Below are 19,646 nucleotides of genomic sequence, written 5' to 3' on the forward strand. Positions count from 1 at the left end.
TAAAAGTTTAGTTTTTCAAATAATTTCAGCAGGGAAACATTTTATCCAATTACTGTAACTCTAGACAAAAATAATGCAAATTAGTACATTTAATAAAGTAATACATTAGCTCTTAAATCTGTCATTGGCCTAGAAATAAATTTTACTAGAGTTATAAATGTAGATGTAAATGAATGTAGAGCTTCTGAAAGTAGCTGGGAGAGGAAAAAGGTAGTAATTATCTGAAATGCTTGCTTATTACACAAATGGCTGAATTCTGAATATGTCGTGTGGTTCAGACAATTAGAAATTATGTGGGAAGAAATGGAATACAGTCAGGAGGGATAGAGAGACATTATAAAAACAGAAGAACAGAATTCAGAAGTTATTAAAGTGATTTCAAAACTATATATTAAAAAAAATTCAAAAATTTCTTCTTGGGGCCTTTGCTACTTTCATAAAGAGTCAGACATTATTAAAAAAAATATTACGTTTTTTAAATTTTGGTCTTTTAAGTGTCATCCTTTTTCAGTTTAAAACTTTTTATAACACATATGCACTCCTCTATTTTGCTACAAAAAAGGCTCAAATCTTCTTGTATATAAATTACTGCAGGTATGTAAGTAAATAAATCACAATCAAGGTAGGAAGTGATTAGACAGCTGCTTATGTAATTTTCCCTTTGAAAGATGCATATAATGAAGGATGATTTTCTCAAGTACTTGCTACAGAACTGTTATCTTGCTCTCCAGAAAACAAACAACCTGTGGTAAATAGCTTTTGATTTAAATTAAATTGCTTCAGATATCTTCTACAATTCTCCGGAAGTTCTATCACATTATCATTAAACAGTAACTTTAAAAATCTCACTGTTCATTTTACTAGATGTCTGAGCTCCAAGTAGCTTAGAACTTCCAATTTCATTTTTACAATGAATTCTAGTATGTTTTTTTAATGCAGAGGATATAAGAAAAAAAACCCCAACACATTACTAGCCATTCTCCTACAGAGCAACTGATATTTTTTCATATCAACAGAAGCAATCAATCTTGTAAAAAATGTCAGATGAGAAAGGCCAATAGCAGCAGGCTCTTAGCTACCTCTTAACACATCTTTCCAGAGTCAGATTGAAATAGTTACGTGAAATTAAACAGTTGATAAATATGTTCAAATTAAGTGTTCTGTTTCATATGTCCCATAAATCTTGCATCATCTTCACAGACAGCTGAGAAAAAGTATGTTCCTAGAGCTTACAAAAACAATTATCCGTACTTGTTTCCTTTATCAATGAAAAAATAGGCAGCATAAAAATTCATTTATAGCATCAAGACTCAGAGACTTCTTAGTGAACAGAATATATGACAGATATACTCATCTTTTGATATATTTCCTCATAAAATATCAGTAACCATTGTTAATACCACAAATATTCTAAAACTGAAAACCAGGTTGATTTTAAGTAGATGGTAGAGATAAAAACTAAATGAATACTAGAACATGTTACCAGTTTTATATGTAATAAAATGAATGTAAATCAATATAAAGAAGTACATTTTCCACATTTTTTTTTTTATTATTTTGAAAGGTGTTATAATGCAAGTTTATCTCTCACTAAAACAGATCTTCTGACAATTAATTAGATTATGTTTCCAGGCTCCACAGACAAATATTTACAGACATATCTTTTTTTGTTCTGCTAGAAACACTATAGTTGAAGTCTGGTTCAAATTCCCTAAAATGATGAGTAGATCCTCAAACTTACACGTAATCTTCTGTGGCTCTTACTTCAGATGTTGCACCAAAATAAGCCAGAAAAGGTTTATGAAATATAGGAGAAGATGTATAATGACCAGAACGTGAACTTATCTCCTGAATTGCCATATGGCCACCGTAAGTGATGCATGCATTTATATTCCTCTTGAAATAGTTTGGATAGCAAGCTCAATGGTGAAACTGTTCATTTACTTACCATCTAGATATGACAAATGATATATTGATCTTACTCCCATGGGGAGTTTAGGAGACTTGAATAAAAAAAAAAAAAAAAAAAAAAAAAAAAAGCCCTAATTCTCAAACACAGCACTCAACTTCATATCTTTAACATATTTTCCACGTGTAATTTTGGCAACTTCATAGTCTTCGCACACCAAAAGGGAAGGGCTGGTCTGTGCAATATTTTAAAGCTCTTTATAAAATTTTGGTAAGTGATTGCGTATTGTAAGTCTTAGCACTACTTCATTGACACCCCCAGGTTTTCTTACTCTCAGAAGAAAGTCATTTCTGACCTTTCTCAGTGGTGGCAACAAGTCTTGACAAAAGGCAATGTCACTTGAGAACATTTTCACTCCTGTCACTTCAGAACATTGCAGGACTCTGTTTAAAGAGCTTGATAGGAGCACAACAGAATTAAGAAAGAAGAGTAGCCTTAGATGTAGCTTACTTTTCTTGGTTTTCCTGTCTTATATATGCAAATAAATGTCAGGCCAGAAATGAAATGGGATAACTTTGATTTTGCATTTACTATGCAGCTTTACTAAGGATGAAGTAAGCATCAGAAAGAATTCGTATTCCATCTACATTAGCAATCATACTCATGGGCACTACTCAGAGTGTGACAATACTTTTGTGGAAATTTATGACCAACCAAAAATAAACAAAGTCATTCATAGATGGAACCAAGGCAAACAGAAGATGACTATTGCTACTTGATAAGAACAAAAGGATGACTAGCAAGCTTATCTCAAGTTTTGTTTGGAAGTTATTGTGGCTTTCTCAGTAAGCCAAAGAACACTTGAAAGGAAGACAAGGCCAATATTTTTCCTTTGAAGTGGGAAATTTTGGTCATGTTAAGATCCTTTTTTCAAATGCGATGACTGATGTATTGAGAGATTAATTCACACATAGAGCTGATACAATTGCATTAAAAAAATTCTTGTAATATTCATTTGAAGCCTGTGGCATTGGTCATTACAAAGAGAGGAACCTTAGTACAGCAGCTATACACATGTAATCAAGTAAATTATGACAAAAGATTTCTATTTGAGGCATAGCATTGCATTGCTACAGCTATGCATAACTAATTAGACAATCAGAAGTAGGAGTCATTATGCAAAGTTACTCAACCATGTCCTAAAGTAATACCTTTGTGACATTTACTGTACTTCCCAGCACTTATTTGCATGTCAGGAAACAGCATTTTAGACTTGTTTTCCACAGGAAAGATTTCAAAGTCTGAGAATTTCCTTCAAGGCTGGGTAAGAATCAACTGCTCTTCTAGGTGAAAAATAAAAATCAATTACTAAAACACAGATAGCATCCTTTAGACAGATAAGAAGGACTGCTTCCTTGCAGTTCAGGCAGAAGGCCTGCATAACCAGCATTCTATCCATACTATCTTCAATTATTAATACTAACACAGAATTTTAAAAATCTGTTGATCTCCAGAGAACACTGCTGCTTGGAATAAAGCCTTTCACAGGGGATACAAGGTTAAAACATGGAAAATGAAGAGAGAATGTGTAAATCTAGGCACTTTAACTGAACTTAAATTGCTAGTCCGATCTCCTGACAAAATTACTTATTTACCCATGAAAGAAACAGCTTTAGAAACCTGATGGCCTTTAGTATAATATAAATTTGTTTCCATGTAACAGTGCAATGAAAAGAGATAAGAAGATTAAAACTGGTATTCAAGTATTTTTAGGTGTAATCAATTTGTCATACGCACAGGAAATTAATGATTTTCTCTTTCTTCTGATTGAACAGAAGAGCAAAGCAAAGCAAAACTTTTTAACACCATCAGTAGCTTCCCAGTAGCATGCTATAATTAACCATAACTTATCTATCAGCTAATTTGTTCACATTAGTATTTTAGCTGGATATCTCTTCAAAAATACCTGTGGAAAGAAGCACTAATTATAATGATAACATATTGACAGGAAAAAAAAAAAAAAAAAGAAATATCAGAAATATCTACTTTTGAAATAGAAGACATTTTACTAACATGTTAGTAAACCAGACCATTTTTCCTTTGTTTTGCTCAAATTAAATGTAAATAAAATTCTTAAAATTGAGATAAAAAGTAGTAGTAATACTAAATGAATATACAGTAACATCTTCAGGAACAGAGTCAGGAATCTGCTGTTCTAAATAGCTCTACCAGATATCCCAGTAGGCTGGGTTTTATGATATGTGCCTCTCTCATTGAGCTTGCCAGGTAGAGAGAACCTACCAGCTATTTGGATGCACTAAAAGGTGTGCAAAAAGGAGCATTTATGCTCATATGTCCACAGCTCTGGAGTCAGTATGTGCCACTCCAGCTAGTTATGAAAGTAAAGTGGGGAAAAGAAAAAGATTTCAACTCTTAAAGCTTTCTCTTGCTGGAGAGACCTTCAGACAACAGGCACAGTGCTGTGAAGCTATATGACAAGTGTACTCCTTGTCCTAGGCTTATTTGAAGCACAACATGAATCAGTTGTCTATCACTTCATGAAAGGTTTGGGGCTGCTCAAGTGTATTTACTGTTATTAATATTGTTCTAACAGCAGACCGCTTGCCTGCAAGATAATGCAAAAGCAGCTTTCTGGGGAAGTACTGCTACACCTGCCACATGCCTTTCATTTGCCCTTAAGTAGTCTGTTCACTGCAACGTGAGATCCAAAGATTCATTTCATTAGCATAACTCCTGTGATCTGTACACTAGCAGAGGTTCTTAGACAAAAATAACACTACGACAATCAGTCCAATAGTCAGAATTGCATAAAAAGCTTTTTAAACAAAATATTTTGCAGATGATTCATAAGTGTTAACCTACTTATGACAAGTCTTGATTACCTGATTACGTGCCACTGGGAGCAACCAAAAGAAAAAAAATACAGAAGAAAACAAAAAGTACATTAATTCTGCAATATGAATGTATTTGTTAACTGCACACTACTTCGACAAAATTTTCCACTCTCTTGTGACAATGGTGATGTTACAATTATAGATTTTTTTTTTTTAAAAAAAAAAGAAGAATACTTAATATGATTAAGCCATTGCATACTGGGGCTATGACACTGCTTTATTTGCTGAGCTGAAAGAAATTCGAGAGCTAAAAGAGGCAATACACAGCAGATTCCTGCACAAGAACTTCAAGAACTGTCTCAATTATTTCTCCAGCATATAATGTATCTCCAACAGTGTTATTTTGTGATGGCTATGAAACACTCAAACAATATACTACAGACAATTAAAATGAGGTTCTTTTAATCTACACAGTGGAAGAAGGAGAGGGACTGGGGCCTGTTTTCATGAAATTCCAGCATGCTAATGGAGTAAAGAAAAACAAAAACAAAGAAAACCAACTCTGTGGTCCATAAGGACCATAAGGACCATAAGTCCATAAGGAACATATCCTAAGACGTTCTCTACTTTGAATTGGTCAAAATACAAATCTACTACAAAATATAAAAATAGGTCAACAAACAATAAAATGTAGTTCACTTATTTATTTTAATATTTAAAACTGTTTGCTTCGCCAGTATTGAGAGTGACTTGAAAGGAAGAGTACATCAGACTCTGTACATAAGTTAGTATTGCTCTTACCATCACAAATGATACACAGGGTTACAAACTATTGCCTGGGCTGCAAGAAAGCATATAATTATATCATCAGCATTGATATGAGAAGTAATTAAAAAAAAATCCTTTTGGAGTGTTCACTCTAAACCTGCTGTAATGTAGCATCTCCTCAGCTACAAAGCTGAAGCTGTTTGAAGGGCTAGATCAAAATCATACTGGCCCTAAAAAGCTAAGCAGAGCTGCATTATTTTAAAAATTTTCAAGGACTCTATTCTTTTATTTATTTTCATTTTCTACAGTTGTGAAACTGAAATATTAGAATTGTTGATCTAAAAAGTATAAAATATTTAGAACTTTTCTATATGTTTTAAATTCTATCAGACAAAAATTACTAACACATTTCTGATGAAAATAACTATTTCCCTTGCATGTTTGAATAAACAGTTTCCCAGAAAAACCCTTGAATTTTCATGGTATGGCACAACACTCGTGTGTCTGTTCCTCTGATGGTAGAGGGTATAATGGCTATTGCTTTTGTTTTTCATAGTATTGATGTATTTTCCCACAGTTTGGTTTTTTTCATTATTCCCCAAACTGACTAGTAAAAATTACATTGGGTTTTATTCAAATAATTAAAAGCATTTAGAGGAAAAGCCTAACTTTAACTAATTTGCATGGAGAATACCTTGAACCCCAACAATCAAATGTGTTTTTCATAGTATTCTGCAATAATTTTGAATATCATCTTTCTATCTGAAATACAAGATCTTTTCTGGTGAATGTGCATGTGTTGTTATTCCTTAGCTGCCTGCAGTGCCTGAAGCTGTAGACTGTTGACCACAGATTTTAAAGTAATCACAAAACAATACAGAAATATTGATTTATTTTATTTTGCTTCATTTATTTCCTAACTTCTTGACAGCAAAGGGTCAAATAGTGTCAGTTAGGTGTACTAACAAAGTATCAGTACTAAATAATTTCTGCTCAACTCCCCTGGCGTCTCAGTGTGACCTTCAGCTGCTCATACATCTCTAAATGCTCATGACAACAGAACACAAAGCACTCAAATGGCATCCTTTTCATCTGTTCTAATACTTTTTTTTTTCATATTTTATGAAGTGAATCTCCAATATCTTGCCACAACTTGGTATATACTTGAACTATCAGTTCTGCAACCAACCTAGCAATTGCTTCATCATCAACATACCATTTTCAGACTGCTCTTGTTAACCGAATATTCTTTCAAACCACTGCCGTTTGCTTCACATCTCTATCACACGTATTCTTGCCACAAAGTGTTAAGAGTTCAAAGGTCAACTGGATTCTTTCCACCAAAAATAAGCAAAGAATTTCTGACTTTCTCTGAATTTCTGCAAGTGTTTCTTTCTTTCTTATACAGTTTGCTTGCTTGCAAAACAAACTTGTCAAAATACCACTTTATCTACTTCAGCACCAATTTGTAATGAAATTCATTTCTTTCACTAACCACATCTTAAACTGACCTTAATCTGTTAGTGAAACTGTCTCAGTCCAATTACAAATCCCTTACTAACAACTGTTCTAATAACTTTAAACATTTAAAAAAATTATTCATTGGATTTAGTAGACCCTTCAGATTACAAAAAATAATACTGCATTCCTTTTAATTTTTCTCCCAGTTACTTGATTATTACAATAAAAGGAGATAGTTATTTGAGGTTCTTCTCTCCTATCACACATTTTTTTGCAGGTGGAATTTTTGGAGTTTTCCAAATTATTATGTAAGCTAAAAAACAGCTTTCTGAAATGAGTATACACATTTTATGTATTAATTTTAAAACAAACATTCTTACTGATGCCCCTGTCCTTGTTACATCTAAAGGATCAGATGTAGTTCCATATTCTCTTATCTCAACATTACTATTTCTTTCACTATTTACTTTCAACCAACCCACTTTGGCAGCATACTGCTGTGTAAATATAAGGAATCACTGTATACTTAAAAAAAAAACAAAGTAAAGCAAAGCCAGACTCTTAAGCTTACTTCCTTTTCATTATTATTATTAAGGACTACATTTAGCAGTCATGTTTGAAAGACTGAAATAGGACACTTTTTAAGATAAGACAATTTTTGTGGGGGGTAACAGCTGAGACCTAATAGTATGAATTTCCAACAGCAAATCTATCTGTACACCATAATGCAAAATTATACATGAACAACTTACTGACACCAGCACCAGCTGCCGTACGTTCAGTTAAGAGCATGTTACTTCCTTTGATCATAACACTCCTTTTTATGGGTTCTTAACTTTCTACAAAGTTTAATGTTTTCAGAAAGAGACAGTGTGAACTGTAATGGCCCCAGAGCAACTATTACAGCTGTCAGAGATATAAGTACTGTTAAACATTTAGCAAAAGTATTTACAAAATAGGATTAAAGAGACATTAGAATAGTCACTACAGACTATAGGATGATTAAGATACTCTCAAAAATCAAAGTCTTTCAATACTATGAAGTTGTCTGGTTCATAACACTAAAATACATTCTTTTTTGGTTTAATATTCTAATAACTACCTTTCCGTCTCTCCTGGCAGAGAGGAGAAACAGTAAGGAAAGATATAGTGCTGCTGGGAGCTTCTGGGATGTGGATTATTTTATTGCCCCTTACCGTCATCACATTCATAATCTAATATTCCACCCATAAGAAGTTAAGACATCTTCATGCAAACACAAGTCACAATTTCAAACAGACCCATTCACAGATGATAGAAAATTAGTTCCATATCACATTTACATTTTCATGTATGACTATGACATTTTTACACAGGCATAATGTCAGAAAATTAAACATGAGCAAAATCAAATATTATTATCATTGGCAAGAAATGTTAAATGTGAGCTAGCAGCAGAATTGAAAATACCTCCTCAAGATCTCCTATGAGGAATACACTTTGCCAAGAAAAATGTCACGGTCCAGAATACAGTTCAAAACTTTAGTTTAATTATTGTAACAAAAACATTTATTTTAGTTTACTCTGCTTTAAAATAGGAGGAAAAAAACACACATTGGATATTTTATTCTTCTACTGCGCCAGTTAATAAAACAGAAGAGCTTAGCATGATATTTGTATTGTAAATCCATGTCCAGAAATATCTGCAACTACCTAATAAAATAACCACTAAAAAAATGTTTGAATAAGCAGCTTTTGGAACAAGACTACACCTCTGTGTTCAAAACTACCCTTTAGAAATCTTAAATTGCTAAGCAGCACAAGCCAAAGTGTATCTTTTAGTGTAATCACAGAAAAGCTAGAGAGCAAACGTTTGCAATATTTGCTGTAAAAAGTATGTAGAGGAAGGAAAATAAGAGACTGTAAGAGATGATTTTAAATTACTTCTATTTTCACTCCAAATGTGATACTTAACATATGATAACCTCAGGAAGGCATTGTCTTCGTGGTGTTTCGCAGTGTGTCATACAACTGTGAATTAATCGTCACAAAACAGTGTGTAATTGCATGTAATAATATAAACAGTTATAGTATGGACAGCCATGAAAATAAGAGTAAAATTAAGAAATGCTCAGTAGAGTTTTTACAGTCATAACTTGAACAAAGTTTTCTCATTTTCAACTTGAAGAGGCAACGCATAATCTATAATTTATATAAATAAAATCACTGAGTTCAAAATAATATGTTTTCTGGAAGCTAATTTCCAAAAGCACAGTCTCCCATGCCTGCACTCAATTAATACTGATCAGTTCCTTGATGAAAGCAGAACCATGTTTTTTTTTAAGTACTAGTACCACTATTGGATAAGGATTATGTTGGATAAGAAATGCAGCATTGATGCCCTACTGTAGTGTGAAGTGAAACATGCAGCTCAAACAAAAGAGCAATAAAAATAATTGTTTAAAGGTTCTGAGTTTTATTCAAAAAATAGTTTGCCTCATTTTGACCGTGTGTATCACATAGCTTGGTGAAGTCAAATTTTCCAGTATATAACAGCAAATGCTATGATGTATCTAGAAGATATTTATTCAGAATGCTTGGCCCCAGTGTATACTGCAACATGAACATTGAGTTCATCTGTTTAATAGCTAAAAGATGTAGGTAACAGATCAGTAATTCTTATTAAAACATTGCTATGGTGGACAAGGGTTTCTACTTCATAGTCTAACTAAAATTAACCAATATAAAGTAATATTCGGTCAAGCAACTTCTAAACTTAAATTTTAAGGGGATATCAATTTTGAAAAATCTTAAACGTTTTGAGACATTTACTACAGTATATGAATATACTCTCTACAAATCACTTATATAATGCAAAATAAAATTCAGTTGAGGTGATTAGCAGTATGTCTTTTAATTGTGATATTGCGGATATAAAAGGAACATACTTTAATTTAAGTTACTTGACAGTTATATAATAGCTCCTGCAGCTGGTATTACCATACAAATTCGTCTGAAAATCTTTTTTGTTATCCACTACAGTCCTACACATCAATATTAAAAAAAAAAAGCAGTAGTTGTTAGAGTAGGTCAGATACGTGTCTCTTGATCCACTCCAAAAGGGGTCAAATACCCAGTGAGCAGACAAAATTAAAGTCAGTAAGACTGGAAGATCCCAGTGGAGGGGAATTAATTTCACTCCCTTTGTAACTTTCATTTGATAGTTCAGAAGCATTTCAGGTCAATCATATTAATAGAGAGCAACTGAGTGAAAAGAAGCTAATGATGATCCAGAGCTAATTAGCATAACTATTTTCATTCCACCTCATATTCAGAATCTGACTTTTTTGATCAATGATGGAAATTGGCAGATAACAAAAGGATGTCTGTGACAGTTCAGCAGTTTTTAGTGACAAGCCCAGACTCTATGATGAAAACCAAAAATATAAGAATGCATAGTAACTTAATAAATAAGATTTAAAAGGGAAGACCAAGGCAAAACTTGAACAATATGGCTATTGACAAATAACATTATATTAGTTGGTACTTCTTTTTAAGGAAGCCTATCCTACTTCATTTCTCTTCTCATTTTTCACATCAGCAAAGTTTTCTGTAGATCTATCTGTCTCTCAAGGACAGAGAGGCTTAAAGATAATAATAGTCACTGAATATGAGAAAAATTTTAATAAGAATCAAAAATGAGGTTACCTAGCTAAATGAATACAGTATCTGATATACTAGCACCTACAAAAAATAATCCAGGTCTTTTAAATTATTAATTCTTCATAAATGGACACAGCTCAATCTTTAAATGGTGGTAGGTCAGTATGCTACTGAAGTGATCGTAATATACTTATTTTTCAACATTTCTTACTGTGTAAGAAATTCTGTTCTTATCTATCTCAAACCTGCATTTGCTCAAATCTGGATACTTACACACAAGAAATTCAATTTGCAAACACATCCACTCATAGCCAAGAAAAATCTACATGTGTGTGTTAAGATTCAAGCACAACTGATTTACTTGAAACAAAACATCTTTTGATGTAAGTTTTAATGAGGCTTATTTCCAGCTTACATCTGTTCACCTTGTCAACAAGTCTGAATATTACAAGAGATGTTTATACATTACCGTGTAATTAAACAACAGTCATGAATGATGCTGTCCTCCACAAATATGCCACTCTCTTCATCTGTTTCAATAAGTCGACCAGCATGGTACCAATGTACTTGGGTAGTTTTGTCAACGTAGGTTGCAGTACACTGAAAGGGCAAGCGGTCTCCATGAAAAACCACTTGTCTTTGTGAGGGGATCAGCTCGAAAAGAGGAAGCTCCAGAGGTCCAGCTGCAGAGAAAGGCAACAAATGTAAAGAGAAAAAATACTCTCAAAATCTCAAAATTATTTTTTTGTCTTATGAATAAAGTGGACTAATTGTATACAAGTCTAACTTTCTACAATATTAAAATACTAAGATAAAATATATGCCCACATATTATCCACTTAACTCTGACAATGATGTCAACCCTAGGAATCAGATCTTTTATTAACATGAGACCAGTGATTACAGAATTACTAGATTGTCCACAGAATATTTTTACAGAATAGTTCACAGAATGGTTGAGATTGGAAAGGATACCTTGAGATCCTCCAGTCTCAACTTCTGCTGAAAGCAAAATGTTTACTGCAGAGCCATACAGACAAAAATCAGTCTTCTGATTAAAGAAAAAGATACACCTATCAATTCAGGCACAATTAACATTTACAAGACACTTCACTGTTAGAGGTTGAAATTGCCACTGAAAAATTCAGCCACTCCAGAGAGCCTAAACTATCTCATGTGCCTGGGATTTGGATACTGACAAAGCTAATAACAGATGGTAAACTTTGCTCTCAAGTTCAACCATTATTTCTTATTTCATTGTTCCTTCTTCCTTCTGCCTCTTCTCAAGTCATCTTCATATTCTAGATGTTTACTCAAGATGAAATATTCATCTAAATCTCCATTTTACTATTTCATAGTGCAGTACATTTCATCACCTTTTTTTCCTGAACTTTCTCTTTCCTGTTTTTCCCTCAAAAAGAGTCTCTAAGAATATTGCATATTCTCATTCTAATCAGAGTCTTATGAAAAACAATTGCTATCATCACATACCCAAATTTGTAAGGTCAACTAAAAAAATAAAGAACATTTTAAGTTTGGAAGGCAAATACATTTTTGAGACTACTGGAAGACTATTAGCTTCACAGCCTAAACAGAAATTAAAGGCTACATCTCTTAATAATGAATCTCTAAATGGTATTTCTTTCTTTCACATTTTATTAGTAGATTTTGAAAGAATCTGTTTGTGTAAATTATTTTCTATGCTTTGTTTGATTAATATGATTTCTTGAAATTAACAGCAGATCATTGAAAAGGAGCATTCTTGGAAAGGTATTGAAACAGGCAGTCCACATCTAAAGAGAGAAGTGGAGATCATGATTTATAGGATAATAAGGAATAAAGGAAAACCATATCTTCTCTTTTTCTGATATAGGCTATTTAAGTAGGAAAATTATCCCCTCTGATACTCTGTTATCATCATGTAAAAATTCTAGTGGCAATAAAAATTCTAAGGACTCACACACTTGATTATAGAAGATGCTACCATGGAGAACCTGCATGATAATTCCTAAAATATACTGCATGATATTCCTAAAATATAACCTTTTCACTTCAGCCTACAATACCAAAAGAACTGAATGAGTCTGGGTGAATTTAACTGTATTACTACAATCTCATCTTAGCCACAATACCTACCTACAGTTCTGCATCTTGGAAACCCCTCTAACTTGATGAGAAAACTGAATTTTTAAGCTATGCCCTCCTCCCCCTTATTTTTCTTCGACTTTCGTTTAAAAATGTCTCATCATTAATATCTACCCAGCCTACAGGGCTGTCAGTTGAAAGGTCACCCTTCCACATTTCCACCAGTAGTGAAAATTTCAACCATCTATTTTTCCAACAAATACTTTAACCTTTTTTTCTATTTCACCGCTTACAATCTTATCTTCAACTTCCTGCTTAAAATTCTCTGTTTCCTGTCACATATATACAGATATACTTAACCAGAACACAACCCATAATCACTGGTTCTAGCACTGCTAAAAATTGTGGACTACTGATAGCGTTTGTTCCTCCTTTACTCAGCACCCCACTCTAACACACTTCTTTATATCATTCAGATATTGTCTTTAGAAGAGTTAAACTGTGAGATGTTGCATTTATAAACATAGCTTTGGGCTCTCAATACTTTGAGGGCATTTAAACGTTAAATAGCATGTTCGCCACCTATTTTGAATAAACAGTGAGAGGGATCATTTTGCTTTTTTCACAGAGAAGGAATGCTGGCCAGCATAATACGCAGGATTTGTGCATGAGTGAATTTGTGATATTGCTGCCTGGCAGTAGCACACAGAGGATTAAGGGGCTGACTGCTATCTACTAAAATGTTGTAAGCCTGCTGTGACTATAAAGGGCATGCTTCAGATATCACTCCTTATTTGCTCATATATCTTCTGCTTGTGCCTGCATGGATACATTACTACAATTTCCTTGAAACATGCTTAATATTTTTATACCATGTTGGACTTCTAACTAAAAGAAGAGAAAGTAAACCAGATCATTACTCCATTCATAACAGTTACAGGCTTGGTGATTTACATTAGACATTTTTACTTGAAGACTGAGACTACCCTGTCTCCAAAACACTACAATCTTTATTATGAAGTCAAGTATAGAATATAAGCAAAGTTATTGTCTGCAGTCAAAAAATTAACAGACTGATCTCTTTATCCTGGTTACATTCAAATATCCCAAACGAAAGAAAATAAAAGCAGAGTCCAGAAAATTAAACTCACTGTCATAACTACAACAGCAGTATACAGAACTCACAGGAATCAAATACTTTTCATTAATCTCTCATTTTTAACTTGACAATGTTGTATTACGTCAAACATAAGTTGTTTTCTCAAGCAGTGAGTGACACATTGTGTTAGGAGGCTACAAATTAGTAAGTGCAAACTAACCTATCAGTATATCTTCAGTCAAACTATGCAAGTTGCCACGACACAGAGATGTGGTGTATCACTAACTGCAATTTTATCTATGCCATTATAGCTGGTTATCACTTCTCTTGTTCAGCCCTGGGAGTAAGACCAAACTCAGAAATGGAGTACAGATGAACTATTCCATGCAGATTTTCAAAATTAACAGAAGCAAATTAAACTTTTCTTTTTTCATTGCAGCGTATCAAAATGACAAAAATTATTAACATCAATGACATCAGTGATCTGCTCATCTGCTCTTTCCTTACAGATCATACAAGTACCAACAAAGATGCAGAGTGAAGATAACGTGCTCTGGCTAATCATTAGGATAGAATATCTTTCTGACCACCTGAATCCTTTTGGAATGCACATACTTTGTTTGCACAAATTGACAAATAATGCTGAAAGCACATTTACAAAGTAAAACTTGTACAATTTCTACGGAAGGAAGGTGCATTTGAATATTTCTACAAAACATCTGCATGTCTATTTAAAAAATGATTGCCAGAGTTAATCTGTTATTTTAAAGGGGTAATCATCACTTAAGTGACTGGGACTGATTCTGCGACTATTACTCATGCAAAAGTTCCAGTTGACTTCAGAGACAGCTCACAGAGACAAGGATTAATTGCTCAAATACAAGTTTTAGGATTAGCGCCAATACCCTTTATCCTGAATGGCTATAACATGACTGCATAGTTTCACCAGCACCTGTTGGGAATGCATACTTATTTTGAATCCATAATTCTACAAGCCTTTAAATTCATCATTAAAATAAAAGTATTTACGAATGCTGTAAATAAATTCTCAGGCTTCAGTGGGGATAAAGAAGTAAAAAAGACAGAGATTCTGAAAGTATTTGAATGATTTTGGCATTGATTTGACAGCACTTTTGAAATATAACAGCTTTGGCAACAGAAATTTTCTCTTTGATTAGGAGATTAATGCCAACTAAGTATCTGTAAACTCTGAGGTTTTATGTATATGTAAATACAGATATAAGTGTCTCGTAAGATTTAAAATAGTTTGCAGTTTTCTTTTTCTTTTTTTTTCCCCAAGATGATCCACTCTGCTGCCCTTAAGTCAGCACCATCAGCACCATCAGCAAATGAGAGGTGTGAATCTCCTATGGGCATTTAGACCAACAGCTGCTGAAGTGTTTTACAGTCTTCACCTGTCTTGTCTCTCCAGTCAGCATTGAACCGTGATTGCAGCAGAGCACCACAGGAATCACTGATTGCAGCATGAATCTAAAGGTCTAACCCATCATTACAGTAATTACTCCTTTTTCTTTCTCTCTCATTCCACAGCAGAAAAGGTTTTTGTTGACTGAAGGCCCTATTCTTTATGCTATCACATCTTGCATTTCAGATTAGCTCTAGACAAGAACACTGAAGGCATATTGAAGAGAAATCAGGTTGCACACACACCACTGTATCTGAATATTACCTAAGAATACTTCTCATAGAGACTACATTTGTGCACATTTTTATGCATGCAGTGCCCCAATATATATAGAAAGTTGAAAAGAAAATAGAAACAATTTTAATAACCATTAACTAGAACAGAAGGGTAACAAGCTATATCAAAATTTCAATGTGTATTCCTTTAGTTACTTTATAAAACAATTCATGATGCACAACTTTGCACAATATTTGATGCTTTTTTCCCCTCTCAATTCACATTTTGAGATCTTAATAATAGTTTGATTTTCCTTACAGTTTTGTCCTTTTCTGTTCACTATTTGAAAATATGGAACGTGAAGGAATCACTGCTATCACTGGATACACGTGGAAGACAAATGTTTCTACAGATACCTTGGAGATGGAGACATACAATGCATCTCTAATCTGTACTTTGGTTACATTATATGATCACATTTGAATATGTACCTATAATGAATGGAAACTCCTTCCTGTTTTAACAATCAAAATTATGGAAACTCAAAAGCTGGCTCATGCAATAGGAATACATAAAAACTACAGAAAATAGGCTGATCATTAAACAGAATGACCAACACAAAATAGTGGACACATGAGCACAGAAAATGAAAGCATGGCCCACCTCACAGTATGTTACATTTTCTCCTGGATATATAGCCCGCAAAAGTTTAACAGCTCCTAACAGCAATATCCTGGTTACCACACTAGAGCATTTAGACCAGTACACAGTTTTCTGCTATACATTTTGTGGGTTCTTTAACTGGCTTTGTCCATACTCGTAGCATTCACATGCCAAGAAACAGAAAATTCCACAGTCTATCCAGGCTGCCTCCACATCTATGCAGTATCACAATTCACATATGCTAGGATATACCATTGACTTCTGCCTCTCAGTAGGAAATCAGTTTGCTACAGTGCACTGCAAGCATTTGGAACAAGAGAAAAGAAAAAAAGAAAAAAAAGGTTGGCATTTTGTTTCTTGTTAATCACTTGATTTGTTGTATTGCCAATGGGCTTTTTATTTGAATTGAGTACGCCTACAGAGTGCAGCACATCCTGCTGACAAAAGTGAGAGTTAGAGCTCTAATATTTGTATACAATCTCAGTGGGAAAGAAATGTGCATGGAAAGCACAGTGGGGAGAAGCTGGAAGTGAGGACAAAATGAAAGAACAGGTCCAATAAAAAGGACAGATGAAAATGAAGAAAAAAACCTGATAAACATTATTTAAAAATTTGAATTGCTGACGAAGCGAATTACATCTGTTGATATTTATTGAGCAGAACCGAAAAACAAAAAAAACCCAACCCAAAGCAACACAATTATTTTAATTGCTCTGAAGACCAGTCCTGCCAAAAAGAAGAGGTGCCAGTACATAAATGCCAATTCCATATTGCAGAATTTGGTGCAGAATGCCACAGACCATCCCACATGCCAAGGAAGTCAAGAATGAACAAATAACTGGAGCCAAGCTTCAGTTTTAATAAAAGCTTTGTGTGGTTTCAGTTTTAACATGATATGAAGAAAATACAGATGCCAAGATGTATTAAACACAACTAAATGAGATAAGTCTTCTGGGCTTCGGACAAGAAGACTTTGATCCATATTCATGTACCACTCACAGCAGAAAACAAGTAGAGCTCCTATTTGTAGCATAGCGCCTTATTGCCACCAATTTCATAAAGCTAGCTGGGCAAGGCACATTCACAGAATCACAGAATCACAGAATCACAGAATCACCCGGGTTGGAAGGGACCCCAAGGATCATGTAGTTCCAACCCCCCTGCCTAGCAGGGCCACCAAACATACACATTCAGATCAGGTTGCCCAGGACCTCGTCCAACCTGGCCTTAAACACGTCCAAGGACGGGGCATCCACAACCTCCCTGGGCAGCCCGTTCCAGGGCCTAACCACTCTCCTAGTAAAGAACTTCCCCCTAACATCCAACCTAAATCTTCCCTCCTTCAACTTAAAACCATTTCCCCTAGCCCTGCTGTTGTCAGCCCTTTTGAAGAGTTTACTCCCCTCCTGGGTGTAGGTTCCCTTCAGGTATTGATAGGCTGCAATGAGGTCACCCCGCAGCCTCTCTTCTCCAGGCTGAACAAGCCCAACTCCCTCAGCCTGTCCTCATAGGGGAGGTGCTCCAGCCCCCTGATCATCTTAGTCGCCCTCCTCTGGACCCTTTCCAAAATCTCAATGTCTTTCTTGTACTGAGGGCTCCACACCTGGACACAGTACTCCAGATGGGGCCTCACAAGAGCCAAATAGAGAGGGACAATCACCTCCATTCCACACCATTTTATTGGTCCTTTCGACCTGCATGCATACACGTTTTCCAGGCAGGGATCACAGAATCACAGAATGGCTTAGTTTGGAATGGGAACCTAATGATCACTGATCCTGAAAACTCCTGCCATGGGCAAGGCTGCAACCACTACATAAAGGAGATGATTTTTTTGCAGCATCTCAAAATTAAATCTTATCTTTAAGTTTAGTTTGCAATGCTAAGTGCTACAATGAAATACTAAAATATAATTGGGAAAAAAAAATAAAAACCCAACAGCTACTAACCTAAGAAAAAGACTTCCCAAAATAATACTGTTTTATTTTCAGTTACATGTTTTATATTATTTCTGTGAAATTCTATTAATTCATCAGTGAGAAAGAGAGAAAGAAAGAGTCTATGTCTTTTGAGCAGGCATAGTAGTCAGTGGACTGGGGCACTGTTATGAACACAGATGCTGCTTCAGGAATCTGAACAGATGCAGCAGTCCCAGGATTTGTCTGAGTTAGCTACAGTAAGTCCAGGCTGTCACAATTCACTGTTGCTTGTCCTTCAGTTATCTGGGTTAGCTTACCTCATAAATGCACCCCATATCAGCAGAACAGAAGATTAAAGCCCTGCCAAGAAGTGCTGCACTCATAGCTTTGGATGACAGCCTCACAGAGAAGTACTTGGATTTCAAAACTTCTCAGACTTCCTCAATTAAAAGAACCTAAGGAAGGTTGATCTGGAAAATGTGTGACTCATATTCAATGCGTAGCATGACTTAGCAAGCGATGAAGGTTTCAGCCAGCACTCAGCAGGTGGATGACAAGTCCAGCCATGTAACCCATTCATCTCTACATGACTTTACCCCGTATTCATAAGCCCTTGTGAAAATAAATTATCAGTTTGGCACTAGGTCTAGGCACTGATGTGTGTTGTGTCCATTACAAGCATTTCAAATGAGCGTTCAGTGGAAAAACACTCTCACTGATGATAGCAGTGATTTACTTCATAGGTAGAAATACAAAGGAAGCAGGTTTCACTTCATAGCATACAATAAAAGTGCCAAATGTAACATTAATTTGTAAAATGACTACAGGTACTTGATAAATTTCCACAAGGAAATTTAAGATTACTGTCCAATTAATCAACTAATCAAAAATATTATCTGTGGGTATGCAAAATGAAGCCCATGTCTCGCTTTGGCATATCTAGCAGAAATTGATAAGAATGGCAGCTTTTTTCACCATTAACATCTTCCTTGTCAAATACACCTGCTGCCATTTTTCAGCTCCTTGTTTTTAATTCATCCCAGAAGCCTTCTATTTTGCATGCTAGGGAGAAGTTGAAACATTTGAATGTCTGCCACAACCTAAAACTTGACATGTGACAAAAAGTAAAACTGGACTGTGACATATTGGCAACTATGGTATTGAAAGATTCATCAACATGATTTCCTCCACTAGCAAGAGTCAGAAGCCATTGCTAGAAAGCTAATTTTGATTACTCAAATTGTCCTCATGGCAAGCAAGCTGGTAGCTACGTACATTCATTGCACCTTGCAGTTTGTAAAAATGGTTGAGTAGGGGCAGAGATAACGCACTTAGCTCTACAAAATACATTGATTACCTTTATCTGTCTGGAAATTGCAGTGGTAGCACTCATCTTTTCAAACCTTAAGCACCACTCACCACTTTCTCTCTATTTTCTTATCATTACTTACACCAAGGAAACAGCAGAAAAGTCTCAAAGCAGCAGTGATTGTCCCTACTTGTACACAGTCCATCAGTCAGCATGAGTACCCCTCTATCTTTTGAGACTGCTGGACAGTGATAGGTAAAAATCTCAAGATGCAGAACAAGCAACAGTTGTGCT

General features: G+C 34.9%; 1 protein-coding gene across 1 annotated transcript in view; it reads right to left on the bottom strand.

The window, feature by feature from the left end:
• LOC125693373 (adhesion G protein-coupled receptor A3-like) overlaps positions 1-19,646 on the bottom strand; it is a 252,429-nt gene that overhangs the window by 119,209 nt on the left and 113,574 nt on the right. Inside the window, exon 7 of the mRNA XM_048945231.1 lies at positions 11,105-11,318. Within this exon, the coding sequence (XP_048801188.1) occupies positions 11,105-11,318 (214 nt within the window). The remainder of the gene's footprint in view (positions 1-11,104; positions 11,319-19,646) is intronic.

This window comes from Lagopus muta, chromosome 5, assembly GCF_023343835.1.
Source record: "Lagopus muta isolate bLagMut1 chromosome 5, bLagMut1 primary, whole genome shotgun sequence".
Lineage (NCBI taxonomy): Eukaryota > Metazoa > Chordata > Aves > Galliformes > Phasianidae > Lagopus > Lagopus muta.